This window comes from Sceloporus occidentalis, unplaced genomic scaffold, assembly GCF_023333645.1.
Source record: "Sceloporus occidentalis isolate IW3139 unplaced genomic scaffold, rSceOcc1.0.p SCAF_4, whole genome shotgun sequence".
NCBI classification, from domain to species: domain Eukaryota; kingdom Metazoa; phylum Chordata; class Lepidosauria; order Squamata; family Phrynosomatidae; genus Sceloporus; species Sceloporus occidentalis.
The window spans coordinates 115,360,478-115,377,345 of record NW_028316984.1 but is presented as its reverse complement, the minus strand read 5'-3'; the positions used below and the strand labels follow the sequence as shown (position 1 = coordinate 115,377,345).

Below are 16,868 nucleotides of genomic sequence, written 5' to 3'. Positions count from 1 at the left end.
TTCGGCTCTGAGTACTGTCAGGAGCACTGCTGGCCGGAGCGGATCCCAGCGGCAGTGGTGGCAGAGGCTCAGGATGGCAAGGTGACGCTGCCGGAGAAATACCGGGACTTTGCGGATGTTTTCGACAAAAAGGAGGCGGACCGGCTTCCCCCGCACCGGCCCTATGACTGTGCCATTGATCTGGTGCCGGGGGCCCCTATTCCGGCGGGGCGTCTCTATTCTCTCTCAGAGCCTGAGCTGGCGGCTCTGAGGGATTTTTTGGAGAAAAACCTGCAGCGGGGCTTCATCCGTCCCTCCAAGTCTCCTGCGGGTGCCCCGGTGCTCTTTGTCCGCAAAAAGTGTGGGGAGTTGCGCCTTTGCAATGACTATCGGGCCTTGAATAAGATCACTGTCCGCAACCGCTACCCCTTGCCCTTGATTCCAGAGCTGTTGGAGAGGCTTCGTCATGCCAAGGTCTTCACCAAGCTGGATCTTCGTGGGGCCTACAACTTGGTGAGGATTCGGGCAGGGGATGAGTGGAAGACGGCCTTCCAGACTCGGTATGGGCATTATGAGTATACGGTCATGCCCTTTGGTCTCTGCAATGCCCCTGCCGTATTCCAGCATTTTGTGAATGATGTGTTCAGGGACTATTTGGACCGGTTCGTGATTATCTACCTGGACGATTTTTTGATTTATTCCCCCAATCAAGAAGCCCATGATTCCCATGTGCGTGCTGTGCTCCAGCGCCTGAGGGAATACCGCTTGTATGCCAAGCTGGAGAAGTGTGCTTTTGACCTCCGGGAGGTGGACTTTCTGGGGTACACTGTCTCAGCACAGGGCGTGGCTATGGACCCAGCCAAGGTCAAGGCGGTGTTGTCTTGGCAGCCTCCTCGCAACAGGAAGGATGTGCAGCGGTTCTTGGGGTTCGCCAACTTCTATAGGAAGTTTATTGAGGACTATGCGGCCCTCGCCAGCCCCATCTCCCAACTGTTGCGGGGGAAGGGACAGTTCCTGTGGACGGCGGCGGCACAGGCGTCGTTCGAGGCCTTGAAGGTGCGCTTCACGTCGGCCCCGATTCTGCAGCACCCAGACCCTCGCACACCCTTTGTTGTGGAGGCAGACGCCTCAGACGTGGCCATCGGGGCGGTGCTGCTCCAGCCCGTGGGTCCCCAGGGGCATCTGCTGCCTTGTGCCTTTTACTCCCGGCAACTCTCTCCTCCGGAGTTGAACTATACTATCTGGGAAAAGGAGCTGTTGGCGATCAAGGCGGCCTTCGAGACCTGGCGACACCTGCTGGAGGGGGCGGCACACCCGGTGGTGGTCCACACTGACCACAGGAATTTGGAGCACCTGCAGACGGCCAGGAAGCTGTCTCAGAGGCAACAGCGCTGGTCATCTTTTTTCGCCCGCTTCCGCTTCCAACTGAAGTACATTCCCCAGTCCCGGAACCGACAGGCGGATGCGCTTTCCCGCAAGCCGGAGTACGCCACGAACCCAGAGAGGGAATTACAGTCCACCATCCTGCGTCCAGAGAATTTTGCTGCGGCGCCGAGGGAGGCCGCGCTGGTGGACCAGATCCGGGAACTCCAGGGCCAGGACCCATTGGTGGCACAGCATTCAGGGGAAGGGGATGCTTCGCCCTTCACCATGCGGGACGGCCTGCTCTACCACCGGGGCCGCCTGTATGTACCAGCAGGACCGTGTCGGGAGGCGGTGTTGCGGCTGTGCCACGACTCCAAGCCAGCAGGTCACTTTGGCTTTTGTAAGACTTTGCACCTCCTCACCCGAGAGTTTTGGTGGCCTCGAGTTCGGGCGGAGGTGGCCAAGTATGTGGACACATGCCCAGTATGCCATCGGGCAAAGGACCATCCGGGTCGGCCGGCGGGGTTGTTAATGCCGCTGCCGACGCCGTCGGGGCCCTGGAAGATGGTGTCCATGGACTTCATTACTGACCTGCCCCTCTCTGCTGGCTGCACCACCATTTGGGTAGTGGTGGATCTTTTTTCGAAGATGGCGCACTTCATCCCATGCGCTGGTCTGCCCACTGCAAAGGAGACGGCCCGACTATTTGTGCAGCATGTGTTCAGGCTCCATGGATTGCCCGAAGGGGTAATTTCGGATCGCGGCAGCCAGTTCACCGCTCGATTCTGGACCAGTTTGCTCCGACTCCTGGATGTCGCGCCCCACCTGTCTTCTGCGCATCATCCGGAGTCAGACGGGCAGACGGAGAGGACCAATGGGACCTTGGAGCAGTACCTCCGCTGCTATGCCAGCTACAGGCAGGACAATTGGGTGGAGTTGCTCCCACTGGCGGAGTTCGCGTATAACAACTCTGTGCATGCGTCCACTCAGCAGACGCCATTCTTCGCCACGGGAGGTTTCCATCCACGAGGGTTCCCAGCGGTGGCTCCAGTCTCCAAGGTGCCTGCGGCGGACGAGTGGCTCCAGGAGCTTCAGGCAGCGCAGTCCCTGTTGCAAGAGCAGCTCGAGGTGGCTAAGGAGGCCTATAAGAGAGGTGCAGATCGGCATCGCCAGGAGGGTCCTCCTTTGAAGGTGGGGGATTCGGTTTGGCTGTCCACACGTCATCTGCCACTACAGAGGCCCTGCCGGAAGCTGGACGCCCGGTTTGTGGGGCCATACAAGATCATGGCCCAGGTGAATCCGGTGGCGTTTCGGCTCCAACTTCCTCAGACTTGGCGGATCCATCCGGTGTTCCATCGCTCCCTGCTGCTCCCAGCCTCTGATGTTCGGCCTGATGCTGGTACGACGCCACCGCCTGATCCAGTCTTGGTGGATGGGGAGCAAGAGTTTGAAGTGGCCCTGATCCTGGACTCTCGTCGCCGTCGGGGGCGCCTCCAGTACCTGGTCGACTGGGTCGGCTACGGGCCAGAGGAGCGTTCTTGGGAGAACGCCTCGGACGTTCATGCTCCACGGCTCGTTCGGGCTTTCCACCGCCGCTGCTCCGACAGACCTCGTCCTCCACAGTTGGAGGGAGAGCATTATGGGAGGGGGAATGATGTCATGGCCAGCCAAGATCAGCTCTCGGAGGATGAGGAGGAGGATGAGCCTCCTCCAGAGCAAGGGCTGATTGAGGCAACGCCAGGTGCTGTTCCTGCCCTGCCAGGTCCCAGCTGTGATCCTCCAGTCCCAGAGGAGGAGATTCAACCAGGTCCTAGTGCCACAGAGAGGCTTCCTTCGGTACCACAGCCTAGTGGTGAGTCTGGAGACGAAGCTTGCCTGCAGGTGCCTTCCTATCAAGAGAGAAGGGCCGAGAGTGCTTGCAGGCGCAGATCCAGGAGGATTGCAGAAAGACAGTTAGCAAATCAGCCTCAGGTGGCTCGAGGGAGAGCTTCCCTGATTTAAGTGGAAGAGAGGCTTGAGTTTGTTGCTAGAGTTTATTGCATGAGCCCTTGGTGTGATTGCTGTCGCTCTAGCTCCAGACATCTTGTTACCTTGCTTCCTTGCTACCTTGACCTCGGACCGGACCTTTGTTATCTCTTGGCTATTGTGACCTCGGACTGTTTTGACCACGCTGCTTTCTGGCTTCCTGACCTCGGCTCGTCTTTCGGCACGCTTGACTTTCTGCAACCCCGACACCGGCTTGTTTCCTCGGCTTGCTCTTTGACTGCTTCTCCACAAGGTTTGTTTTGCCTACACGTATCAGCATAAGTCAGAGATTGCTGGCAGCAATCCCGGACAGCCACACGTATGCTGGTTCCACATCTGTGCTGGTAAAATATTTTACCAGTACATGAGTGAGGTATTTTTAGGACCATAAAAGTTAGCCTATTAGTGTACCACATTTTGCTGGCAAAGAAATTTCTGCAGTTTTCATTGTAAATGCCCTCCTGAGGAAGTCTTTAGGAGTATTTGCACACTGAAATGCACCTGGCTTTACAATCAATAGAGAAACCTTGTTTCAGAATTCTTGAGCTGTCTCTCCTTTTTGTCCTTTAGCCCACTGCATGAAAGCAAGTGGAGAATCCTAAGATATTAAGTACTAGTTATTCCACTAGAAAAAAAGACCTTGAGATGCCACTTTAAAAAAAGCCCAACAGTATATATTGTTTATATGTATTTGGTAAATTATGTATTTTGGTACAGGAGGCTTATGAAACTCAGCCTCTGTAGATTTCCCACAGGTTTAATTAATTTTATTTGTGTCACACAACTATTACATCTGCCAATTTTCGATTGTTTTGATTTTTGGACTTAATAAAAATAATAATAAAACTTTTATTTATATCCTGCTTTTCTGTGACAGGACAATAAAATGGCTACAACATGTTAAAATCCACATTTACAAATTTATGTCCCAAATCCCCCCCCCCTTAAAACAGGATTAAACAAATTACAATTAAAACATCTATTAAAAACACAATAAAAATACAGCGAGGACAGAGCAGTGGGCTGATACATGATGTGAGGGACAGTCATTCTGTGGCTGACTTATTTCACACTGCTGCATGTCCACATTTTCTTAACTTTCAGCCTTCCCCTCCTCCTCCTCCTCCTCCCCCCTCTGCAGGTTTTCTATTCTAATTCCATGTGCATTTGATAATGCAAAGAGGAATCCTGATGCAATTGTGGACTGAGATAAAGATACTTTCTTACACTGTAGTTGCAGTCAGTGCACTCCTGTGCACATGCTGTTCTAATAAAGCAAAGCAGAATCCTGAAAAGATATTTTTGGCATTCCTTGTGGCCCATTGCTTTGATTAATTTCTGTGTAATTGTGTGGATGTTTATCATTTAAAAAGAACTACATACTCTCACAGCAAATTGTTTTAAATGGCCTTTGTACTTTGGATAACCAGCAGTAATCAAAATGACTAGCAGGGGCAGCTTGTACAGTGTGGCAAGCTGTGCTTCATGTGTTCATTACAGGTTCATTACAAAACCCAGTGATAACTGTCTTCAGAAGAATACAGTTCAGTTCAACAATTTGGGTCCTTATGAAATATTTAGTGAAAATTACTTTGTATACACAGATTGTTGTAGTATATGTGAAAAGTAATTGAACATTAATTCTATATTGCATAATGTCTGTCTTCTTTTCTGCTTAGGCATTAACAGATTACTCAGCAATGGAACATATGAAGCTGCATTTCCACCTCATGAGGTAGTTTAAGTAGTAGTGCTTTAAGTATGGTATGTTCATTCTTAATTTAACCTCCTGAAGACAATATATAAAACTTAAATTTGCTCTCAGGTACTACTGTTCCTTTATTTTGTAAGGTTTTCCTGAGGCTTTCTTGGTGTTCTTAGACTTTCATTGTCTTCATCACACAACTTTTCACTGCATTAGATGTATATCATTGCATAGTCTGCAATGCTATCTAATACATGTTCCTCAATAATAACCCACATTTCTCCTACATGTGTCTATGAGTAATGAGTCCTATAGGTAATATATTTCTATCATATAGTCATTGGAATCTGCATTATAACAAGCTGAACCACTAGGATCCTACATGTCATCTGAATTATTTCTGAGCCATATATTTATATTTGACCTGTTGGAATATGAAAGAGACTTCAGAGATTAGCTATATTGTATTATTCTTGTGTATTTTAAAGAAATTGGTCTGGAGGAAGAGAAAAAGATTTTACAAGTGCTGAGTAGCAAAAAAACAAACAGATTGGGAACTTACTTTTGAAAATAATCATTATGATTAGACATTAAACTTATTTGTTAAAATGGTGAAAAAAGCAACTTCTTTTAAAATGGCTTGCTATATTTTTTCCTGCTTCTCATTAATTAATCATCTATGGTCGATAGGAGAATCACATAGAACTTGAAAAATTCATGTCAAAATGCCTCTAAGGTCTAATCTGCACTGCAACAATAATGGACTTACTGTGATGGCTCAATGCTATAGAATTTTGGGATTTGTAGTTTTGTGAAATATTTAGCCTTCTCTGTCAGAGAGTTCTGGTGCCACAACAAAATACAAATCCCAACATCCTATAGGATGAGACCATGACAGTTAAAAAGGTGTCTAACTGCATTATTTCTGCAAAGATTAGACCTAACATGCACTTTAAAGGTAACCTTTAACAGGTAGTGGCTTCCAAGTCAGTGTGGTAGTAAATCTACAGCAGGTTTCAGTCTGAATTCTTTGGAATCAGGTTCAGCACCTTGAATAATTCCTTTCATGTTTGGAGAAAAACTACTGAAAGTCACTATCCACCACTGGTTATAAGTACAGTGTGCCCACCCCAACCACAAGCTTGCCATTTGTGGATTTGAACATCCGTGGATAGCAAGTCCCATTGATTTCAATTGCCATGCATGCACATGGCCCTGGGAGAGTGACTGTGCATGTGTGTGCCACCATTGAATACCATAGGATTTGCGGTCCAGTGATTTTTGCCATCTGTGGGGAGAAGGTCCAGAATGGAAACCTTGTGAATAAGAAGGGCCCACTGTAACTAGAACTCCTTATTCATTATGCCCATAAAGTAAAGTCGAAGGCTTTCATGGCTGGCATCCATAGGTTTTTTGGGGGTTTTCGGGCTATGTGGCCATGTTCTAGCAGAGTTTCTTCCTGACGTTTTGCCAGCATCTGTGGCTGGCATCTTCAGAGAATGCTTTGCCTGGAAAAAACTGGGTGTATATATACTCCCTGCGTGAGCCTGGGAATGCAGGAGTGATTTGCATGTGCATGTCATCAACACAGAACAATACACATGTAAATCACTCCTGCATTCCCAGGCTCACACAGTATATATACACCCAATTTTTTCCAGGCAAAGCATTCTCTGAAGATGCCAGCCACAGATGTTGGCGAAACGTCAGAAAGAAACTCTGCTAGAACATGGCCACATAGCCCTAAAAACCCACAAAAAAAAACCATAAAGTAAGTTCATTCTTATTCCTTCTCATTCATTAGAGTGCTTTTGGAGTGTAGCTACATTATGCCTTCATTGCATGAAAAAAGTAGAAGACAAACTATTGCTACTAAGGTGCGAAACAGACCGCCCAAAAAGTGCGGTGGCCGGTTTTCCTGTGGCGGACGCTGCAGCAGCCAAGCTGCCCAGCATCCCTCCATCACAAAAAGAACTCAGAAAAAACAAGTTCTTTTTTGGATGCCGCACACTCGTCACGTAAGCGACGCGCAGCAACATCTATACGCTGCACATTGCTTATGTCAAGATGGCAGCTCCTGTGTGGACAGGAGGCCAGCATGATGGCGGTGGTGACACGTTCTAGGGTTCCAGAGCATGCAGTTGCCGCGTGCTCCAGAACCCTAGAATTGGCCCTCGGACAGCGCTTCCTGCTCATCTGTCCCAGCCTTAACTCTGCTATTTGAAATGATTTGCTTCCAAGCTTTGGTACAAAGAAATAGTTTCCCAGAAGTCCTATTATTGCAAAGAATTATTCCCTAATAAACAATGCATTTATATAGAGTTTAGAGAAACGTGCCAACATTCTCAGAAGATGCCAGCTACAGATGCTGGCAAAACATCAGGAACAAACTCTTCTAGAACATGGCCATATAACCCAGAAAACCCACCAAAAGTATGGATGCCAGCCATGAAAGCCTTTGACTTCACAAAATTCACACAATTTGTCTACTGAACAGATACAGTCATCTTCCCAGGAGGCCACTGAAGAACATGTGTACTAAGGCAAAAGGGGGAGGAAGCCAAGTGCCACATAGCATGTCATGAGGTTATCACTAGCATTGGCTTGCTTAATGTGAACTGTTTGTGATGGTGTGAAGATGTGAAAGGAGATGGTTATATCAGTTCAGGAGATCACTTGTGTTGATGTTATGCTCTATATTTCTAATGCAAATGAAATATCCCTGTCTACTGCAGCCTTCTGTGCTACATCCCATACAGGCATATATGGAATATCCAGAAGGTTCCTTCAGTCTTGTGAGCATCTTTTCAAGGGATGCAGAGGGTCGTGGGGGCCAGGAAATATTAGGAGCTTCACATCAGGCAAAGGGAAATGCTGTCCTCTAGCTCTAGCAAACCAACATATAATTTCAATTTTGCCTTGGTGCTAGAATTTGAAATATACATGAAAAAAATTGAATACAAGAATGTAGGATAGACTTGAACACCTGCTATCTGAGGATGAGAGAGCTAGGAGCATATAGAGAGTTAAACTGACACATGAAGGAGAGATTTGACAATTTTAAGGCAAAATACATAAAATAGAAAGGTACATGAAGTCCATGAACATCAAGAAGTTAGGAAAGTCTGTGTTGTTGTTTTTGGCTATGGAACTGGATGTGTATCATTTTGTGAATTTCATGAATGGAGCAAAACACAATGTATAACATTGAATTATACATTGCAGCTAATATGAGATGATGCAGCATACTCATATTTGATTGAAAGATGTTTGTTAACAAGACACAGGTAGTCCAATTCTATGTATGATTCTCAATAAATCTTACTGATATTAATTGCACTTACTCCCAGTTAAATGTGTACAGCACTGTAGTACTGGGTGATCAAAAAGAATAGTGCAAAAGTAAAGCAGTTTTTATTCAGTTTTGCACCATTCCTTTTTTTATCACCCTGTGTTAAATTTGAAAGCTCATTCCTTGCAACGACCCAGAATTTTAGGTAAGTTGCTGTCTCTCCAAGTTTCTACTGGGAATTACTGTGAGGATAAATGAGATAACAGCTACTGTGCACTTTATATATGAATACATTATATAAATTCATATTAATAATTAACTGAGCTTCCCAGCTGGAAAATATTTCAATCCATAGTATCAAGACAAAGAACTTCTGGATGGATCACACTGTTTTCATTCCAAAGGAATGTTTTCATTTTGTGGAGCAGTTTATAACTACATCAATTTAAACAGTAAGCTCAAGACTGCATTTTGTCAGCAGTGTTCAGCAGCACACAGAATTTATTTTTTGCCATAAAAAGTACCATAGTAGCTATGTTTCTAACATTTGTTTGTCAAGTGATTTCTTCATAAGGCCCCAATTCTTTTCTCTTTAAAACAAGCTATTATTTTTAATTTCTCTGCATGCTCCAGGGGAGTCACAAGAGCAGGCATCCCATCAAAACTCATGGAGCTCAGAATCATCGACATCTGTTATATGAACGGTGGGCACGATGGGGAATGTGGTACAAATATCAGCCTCTGGATTTGATTAGGTACTTCAATAATGACCACATCTGCATGCCAAGCTTATCCATAGTTCATATAGTGATAGTTTTGGATTTATCCATGAATTGTCCCATGTGACAACAACAACAAAAAAACCACACACAACACAGTTTGTTTCCCCATTTCTGATTTGTTTCTCTCCCATCCATTTTGTCAGCTCATGTTTCAGGTGAGGCAAGTGGAGAGATAAGCCATGATTGTCACTTTAGATGTAACAACTTTCCACGGTTTATATAAACCAAATTTTGTAACCCACAGACTGCTAATTGTCCCTTGATCCTGCTGACTTGGCTGCTGAATTCAGCAGAACTCCAACATTCCCTGTCAATATACAATATACATCTCTTGAATGTAATCAGCAACACTGTAATTATTTAGTGGTATTACCTAAAATGTTTTATCAAAACTATCTCTACACAAATGGCACCCTAACATTATGATTATGTGATGGCTTCTTTCCCTGAGGGTCTTGAAGCCACAGTTTGGCTTGGTAATTTACTTCAAAGTGCTTAGCAAATTATATGTTCTCTCTTCCCCTCTCACCCCCTTTTAAATGCAGGCGATATTTTGGAGAGAAAATTGGTCTTTATTTTGCCTGGTTGGGCTGGTATACTGGGATGCTTATTCCTGCTGCACTTGTGGGCTTGTTTGTTTTCCTGTATGGTTTATTTACCATGGATTCTAGCCAAGTAAGGTAAGTAGTGAAATAAAAAGCCATTTTTGAAAATGATAGCATCATATACCCTGTCATGAAACTGGTGCCTGGCCCTATAAAAATAAAATGCTGAAATGTATCTTAAACCTTTTAAGTGTGAGATTAAAGTAAGTTGGTCAAAGAAATCCCACCTTATTTTAATGCTAGAGAATCTTGTAGCAGAATTATACAGATGACTTATGTCTGCTAGCCTAAGGTTTTTTGAGTTTTAGGTGGCAAGATATTTTTGAGTCAGTCTTCTTGTGTGTGTATGTGTGTGTGTGTGTGTGTGTGTGTAAAGAGACAACATCAGTGTGACAAACCTCTCCTTCTCCAAACCTCTTTTACCTCAGTGGACAGCCCTAGAGGGCATTACACACCCACAGCTGACCCAATACGTAAAGTTTCAGACCACTTTTATTTATAATCTATGGGTTTACTTCATTAATTAGTAGCATAGAAAATAATTCCAGGTTCACACAAGCTTGAATAAGAGAAAAATAAAATGTTATTTAAATGTCGGCTGTCAGTGTTTTGTTTGTTACAAGATTATGTTTACTTGTTCTTGTTAAACTTTGTTTCAGCTTTATAAATCTATTAAACAACAAGTGTTCTCTTTTAGGACCCTCACACCATCCTTATGTATTATGGCCTTTACAACCTTATTTCTATATTAACCCTCAGACTTTCTATTCCTGAAACTCCTTCACTCTGAGATCGGTCTTAGAGCTAAGTCCTTTCCTTCCAAACTTTAGCCCTCATGGTCCCTAACTTTGGGACTCTCACAAAACCAGACCCTCACTGTCTGAAAGCAAAACGCGGTCTGACTCTTAACTGTCAACAGCAGCAGAATTCTTTTTCTGTACATAATAATAATAATAATAAACCGTTTATTTTTATACCGCTTTTCCTTGAGATCAAAGCAGTGTACATCTAAAAGAACTATCACATACAATATCAAAACAGTTAAAAACATTTCAATAGTAATCACAATTATTCAATAAAATTATCTAAAAACAACTATAAAATATCGATTAATCTAATTGGGGAATAAGTTCTCTACAGTGAGTCGGGAGGGTATGCTTGCTGGAAGAGATACATTTTTAACACCTTTTTAAAGGCTTCCAGTGTACTGCTGAGACGGATCTCTTCAGGAAGTGCATTCCAAAGAGTAGGAGCTATCGCCGAGTGAGCTCTTTGATGGGTTGTTGCCAGTCGTACCTTAGGGTGTTCGAGTAGCAATTTCCCCAATGTTCTCAAAGTGCAGGGCAGATTGTGTAGGGAGAGGCGTTCCCTCAAGTAACTCGGGCCCAAGCCATGTAGGGCTTTAAAGGTAATAACCAACACTTTGTACTGGGACCGGAAGCGAATTGGCAGCCAGTGGAGAGATTTTAATACGGGAATTATATGATCCAATCTAGATGTGCCCGTGACCAGTCTGGCTGCAGCATTCTGAATCAGCTGAAGCTTCCGAACCTGGTACAAAGGTAGCCCCATGTAGAGCGTGTTACAGAAATCCAAACGAGAGGTTACCAGTGCATGTACCACCGTTTCTAGGTCTTTTCGATCCAGACAGAGATTCAGTTGGCGTATCAGCCGGAGCTGGTACCAAGCACTCTTGGCCATCGCATCTACTTGAGATGATAACTGTAGAGATGGATCCAAGAGTACTCCCAAACTGTACATGTCAAAATTCTATTGGCTGTCACCAGCTGACTCCTGATTGGCTGTAGCTAGCTCCAGATTATCCTGCCTCTCCACAATCAGATTTGGCTTTTAATCTATTCTCATCATGGGTAACCAGCCACCCTTCTTGAAGAAGCTCCAACACATAACAGATACTTCACTGGAAAACAACCTGCATTTTAGATTTTTTGTTGTTGTTGTTCATAGCTGTTTCCAATAGTGAAACAGGCTGGAAGGTCCTTGCATTCATACCCACACATACTCACAGCAATAAAACTTTGAGCCTGGTGCATGTATGCTGTATTTAAGTGAACATGATGTCTCATGATCGGTTTAGTTTATTGGCTATAAATGGCCATAAAAGTTTGCAGCAGTGTACATGCTTCTGAATAGTTGCCTCTCAAAACCATCACCTTGGATAAGTGTTTTCATAATTATGAGAGAAAAGGCAGAGAGTGTACACCTGTATGTTATGATTTTAAATATATGCCACCCAAACAAAGAGTGCTGGGCTCAAAATAACTGGAGAAAAGTAATTCCCATTTCATGGCACATTTCATGGTCTTTTTATTTAGCTAGAAATCTTTCTGAAATGTAGAAGGACTATCCAGTCTTGGTTTGCATATCTGACCAACTTTAAGCACTCTATCCGAATCTATTCACCATTTCTCCCTAAGATCCCTGCCACAAGTCTTATTCAACAAAGCTTCAAGGAAAACCCTCCAAGACAACACTATCCCAGTTATCAGAGACCAACAGCACAAAGATTGGGGTGGAGTAGGGGAGAAATGTCAACATAATGAAAGTATGACACATATAAGCTTCCCATCCATTTCAAGATTGTCCCAAGCTGTTCCATGTGTATTTGGAAGTACACAGTGTCAATGCAGTATGGATTGTAGATGAACTCACCATTTCCTCTGTACGAAACTTTTCTAAAGAAGGATGAAACTATAGGTTTCATTTCAAAAATACTTCACTGATCTAAAATAAACCAAAAACCAAAAATAATACATAAATAAGCAGATGTGTAAATGGCTTTACATGCTATGTTTCCAAAATCACCATAATGTGTCCTGTGTAAAAGCCTCTTAATAATGACAAGCACAGTGTCAGAAATAGGTGATTTTTATTTATAATGTTTTAATTGATTCTATATTCTGCAGCCTTTGTGCTGCAAGACTGCATTGCCGATCTGCAGTGTATTGACTACACTGTTTTAATCCTCATCAAACCTAGTGTCAAAAAATTCAGTAATCATTAAGCAAGAAGACATCATGTCAGCTTGACAAACTAGCATTCCTTATAGAATTAGCTATTAATTTAATGTGGTCAATACACAGCCATCAGAAGATAAAAATCCATGTTTCTGAAGACAATAATTTCATAACTAGAAAATGTACAGAGTGAATGGATCACAATGTTATGCATTTGCCAACAAACCACAGTATATCTGTTATTACACAGCCTAATTTCAGTCAGGCCATATGGTATCAGAGCTTAGTTTATTAAGAAACCCAAGATTTGGGAGATAAAGAATACTTTTTATCCTCAGTGGGAAAGAGTGAACATTTTGATACAACCTGTTGAAATAAATGGCCAACTGCTATGACATTTTCTGAATTGAGGGACTTTTCACTAGAAAAAGTGCAAAAAAAATATTGTTGAAGAATAAGAATATTTTTCTTTTGCAGGAAACGGTTTTCTGTTTTTTTGCATAATGATTTTAAAAACCTGAAATGTGAAAAATAATTGAATAATGCGCAAAGCCCTTGTCATTTCCCAATGAGGGTTAAAGTTGCTTAAAGGAAAAAGAATAAGCAAAGATTTGCATTCCTAAACCACACCTATGAACTATAAAATATCTGGTCTTTCTTTTACAGTGGATTTATTGAACAGGCTATTATGGCTATGCAAACAATTAGGGGACAGATTTGTCTGTCACAGGTCCAGGATATGACTAGCAGCATCACAGTTTTTTTCTTTTACAGACAGCATCTTGGTTTGCTGACTCTACTACATTCTGGCATTGCTTTGAAGCTTTCTATTTTCATTGCTTAATGCTGCTTGTCCAAAAAAAAAAAAAAAACAGTTTGTGCAGCAGTGTAATTCATTTCTTAAGAGTTACATAACTGAGTGCCATTTAGATAAACTGACTGTTCCCTCTAGTGGTTTATGATGAATTGGATTTTAAAAACATTATGTTCATAGTTGTTGATGTTGCAGGCTTTCAAGTTGTTTTCAACTTATGGTGGCCCTAAGATGAACCTATTATAGGATATTCTGGGGCTGAGAGTGTGATTTGCTCAGATCACCCAGTGGATTGACATGGCTGAGCAGGGAATTGAATCCTGATCTCCAAAACTGTAGTCCAACACTGAAACCACACTGGCTTTCATCTACATATAACAACTTGCTTTTACCTGGATAATGAATGTTGGCCAGATAATTTGGGTATAGTTAATATTCATAGTCAAACATCATGTCAACAGTTCTAAAGTTTCAGCCTGAACTTTACATATTTTTTTCAGACTGTGAGTTCTAAGTTGTCATTGTAGATTTAGGTAAATGTGGTTCTAGAATAGAGATGGGAAATGTGCCCCGCCTGCTGTTCACAGATTGCTAGTCTCTTGATTCCTTGCCATTCTGAAATCTATACTTGGCTCTGGGCAGAAAAAGCTATCTGAAACCTCTGCAGTTCTTTAACCATGCTTGAATAGGGAGGTCAAGAGTAGGATCCACTCAGCACAGCTATGAATACTGGAGGAGGGACCTACATCTATTCATAAGGTCTGAGAGATTAAGTTTGAAACAGTTGTCTCTTCACTCTGCACAAATTCAATTCAATTCTATTTAAATATAATGTAAATTCAGTTTAAACTCAAGAGTGCAAGAGGAGTAAGTGTGTTAAATAGTTTATTTTATTGTGCAAATGTATTCTAGAAATTAGAAGATGATTTGATAGAAAGGTTATTGCCTCAGGATTCATTTAGGGTGAAAGCCCTGACTTGGAAATGTATTTTCCCATGCTGACCTTTCTCTCCCCAACTTGAATAAGGGATCATAATCTGTCAAACAGTAATGCATGACCATGCAATTGAGTTGCTAGGTCCACAGTTAAAGTGGCTTAAAATAACAACATTTCATTGCAAAAAATGAAAACAGAGTATAAAAGGGATACTCAATAAATCTATGGAATACGTGGATTTGATGACCAAATGTTTGCTAATCAGGGGCAGTGAGAAGAGCTGGTATGAGAGCTTTTGGTGATGCTATTATCAAAGACAAAAACATTCTGGATATTCATGACATGATGACTGATGTAAATTTGGGATACCAAAGACAAAGTGATAGACTAACAGGACAAGAGATATAGAGCAGGCATTTTGAGATGAAAAAGAAAAAGGTCCTAATGGAAGTCTGTATGAGGGACTATATTACAGGAAAAGAGAAAAGGGAGGAAGGCCTGTTATCACAAAAGGGATGTAGAGAGGCAGGGTCCTCTTCTGAAAAGGGGAAAGATTTGAGGCTACAGTAAGCATTAGCAATATAAGTGAAGAGAGAGGGAAATCTCTCACACAGAAGCATGTGTGTTTGCAGGATGGTTGTAGTAAAGCATACAACCATTATGTGCAAATCTAGAATATGAATACTCCTTTTCCTTTTCTGCCAATTTTTGGACTTGGTTCCATGATGTTTCATTATTTAGTTTTCTCCTTGTATTCCTATTTCTGTTATTCTCCTACTGTTTGTCTTTCACCATTGTGTCACTAATCTAGACAGGAAATCCACCTCGTTTTCTTTCATTAATATAACTGCTATTTGTTAAGATATAATTTATGGGACTTTATGGGATGTTTGATTGATGTATTATTCTTATGATAACTGCATTAGTTATCATGGCATTATTTCCCATATCCTGCCTTATGGGGTTTACAAGTTAATTCTTCAGTGTAGCAATATCACTACTAGGACACCACTTGGTGGTAATGTGGAATAGAAATCTTCCAAAGGAACAATTGTAATCTACATAGATTCATAATTTCTATGGCAGTCTTTAAGTATCTGCCTTGCCTAGAAACACAGACAACAAATTGCTTAAAATACTGGGCTTTAACGTAATATTATACTAACCTCTTCCTCTCAGGATGAAAAAAGAAGTTCTTGGGGGTAAACATTCTGCTGTCACTGAAATCATAAACTTCATGTTCCATATTGTGCCTTCAGTGAACTACGGCCTGTTACAGACTGCCAAAATAAAGCTGCTTCGGGTCTCTTTGGAGGTATGCTGTTTAAATGATGCATGCATCATAAGAATCCGGAAGCTGCACCAAAGCCACACTCCAGTGCTTAGGAATGGAGTGTGGCTTTGGCGCAACCTCTGGACTCTTAGGACCCATGCATCATTTAAATAGCATACGTCCAAAGAGACCCGAAGCAGCTTTATTTTGGCAGTCTGTAACAGGCCTACATGTAGATCTAGTTCCCTGTGTAAGGAACAAAGACAATGGCACAAAGATTGCAAGCTATGCACTCTATGTTGTCTGCAATCATGAATGTCGTAAACATTTCATTGCCCTTGAATAACCATTTGTTTTCTCAATTTCCTTCTGTAGCAAAGAGATATGTGAGGCAAACGAAACTGTCATGTGCCCAATGTGCGAGAAGAATTGCACACTGCAAAAGCTCAATGAAAGCTGCATCTATGCAAAGGTAATTTTTTTTCTAATGTTGGAAGCACTACGTTTTAAAGTTCCATTGCAAATGGCACGAGGAAAAGGCTTTCCAAATGCATGGTGATGCTTGGTGAATTTTTCAGTAAGAAACAAAAAAGTACAGTCGGCCTTTCTTATACACGGATTTTTTATAGACAGATTCAAGCATCCATGATTTGAAAATGTTCAAAAAAAGTATAAATTTCAAATATCAAACCTTGATTTTCCATTTTTTTTATAAAGGACACCATTTTGCTATGTCATTATATTTAATGGGACTTGGGCATACACAGATTTTGTTATCCACAGGGGATCTTGGAACCAAACCCCAGCATATAACAAGGGTCCACTGTAATCACCTTTCATGTTCACACCTTCAGAAAGAACAATGCTGGTTTGCACTGACAACAAAACTAATTGTGGTAGAAACTTCCACATGGAGGAAGCAAGCGTCATTAAAACATTATTAAAATATGGTAATAGTGCGATCAGGGGAAAGATTATCACATCCCCACACATTTCTCCGGCTTGTGTCCTGTGTGTAAACTGTAATGGACACATCATTGGATAATAGCAGGAGTTTCCATTATTACCCAACGACGCTTCCATTACAGTTTACACATGGGGCATGAATGGGAG

The 16,868-nt window shown here is 42.5% G+C and overlaps 1 protein-coding gene across 6 annotated transcripts in view; it reads left to right on the top strand.

The window, feature by feature from the left end:
- Positions 1-16,868, top strand: part of ANO3 (anoctamin 3) — a 259,393-nt gene that overhangs the window by 182,825 nt on the left and 59,700 nt on the right. For all 6 annotated transcript variants that reach the window (XM_089521335.1, XM_089521336.1, XM_089521337.1 and 3 more), the window contains 4 exons: positions 5,049-5,104; positions 9,000-9,121; positions 9,694-9,828; positions 16,131-16,227. In XM_089521335.1, the coding sequence (XP_089377461.1) occupies positions 5,049-5,104; positions 9,000-9,121; positions 9,694-9,828; positions 16,131-16,227 (410 nt within the window). The remainder of the gene's footprint in view (positions 1-5,048; positions 5,105-8,999; positions 9,122-9,693; positions 9,829-16,130; positions 16,228-16,868) is intronic.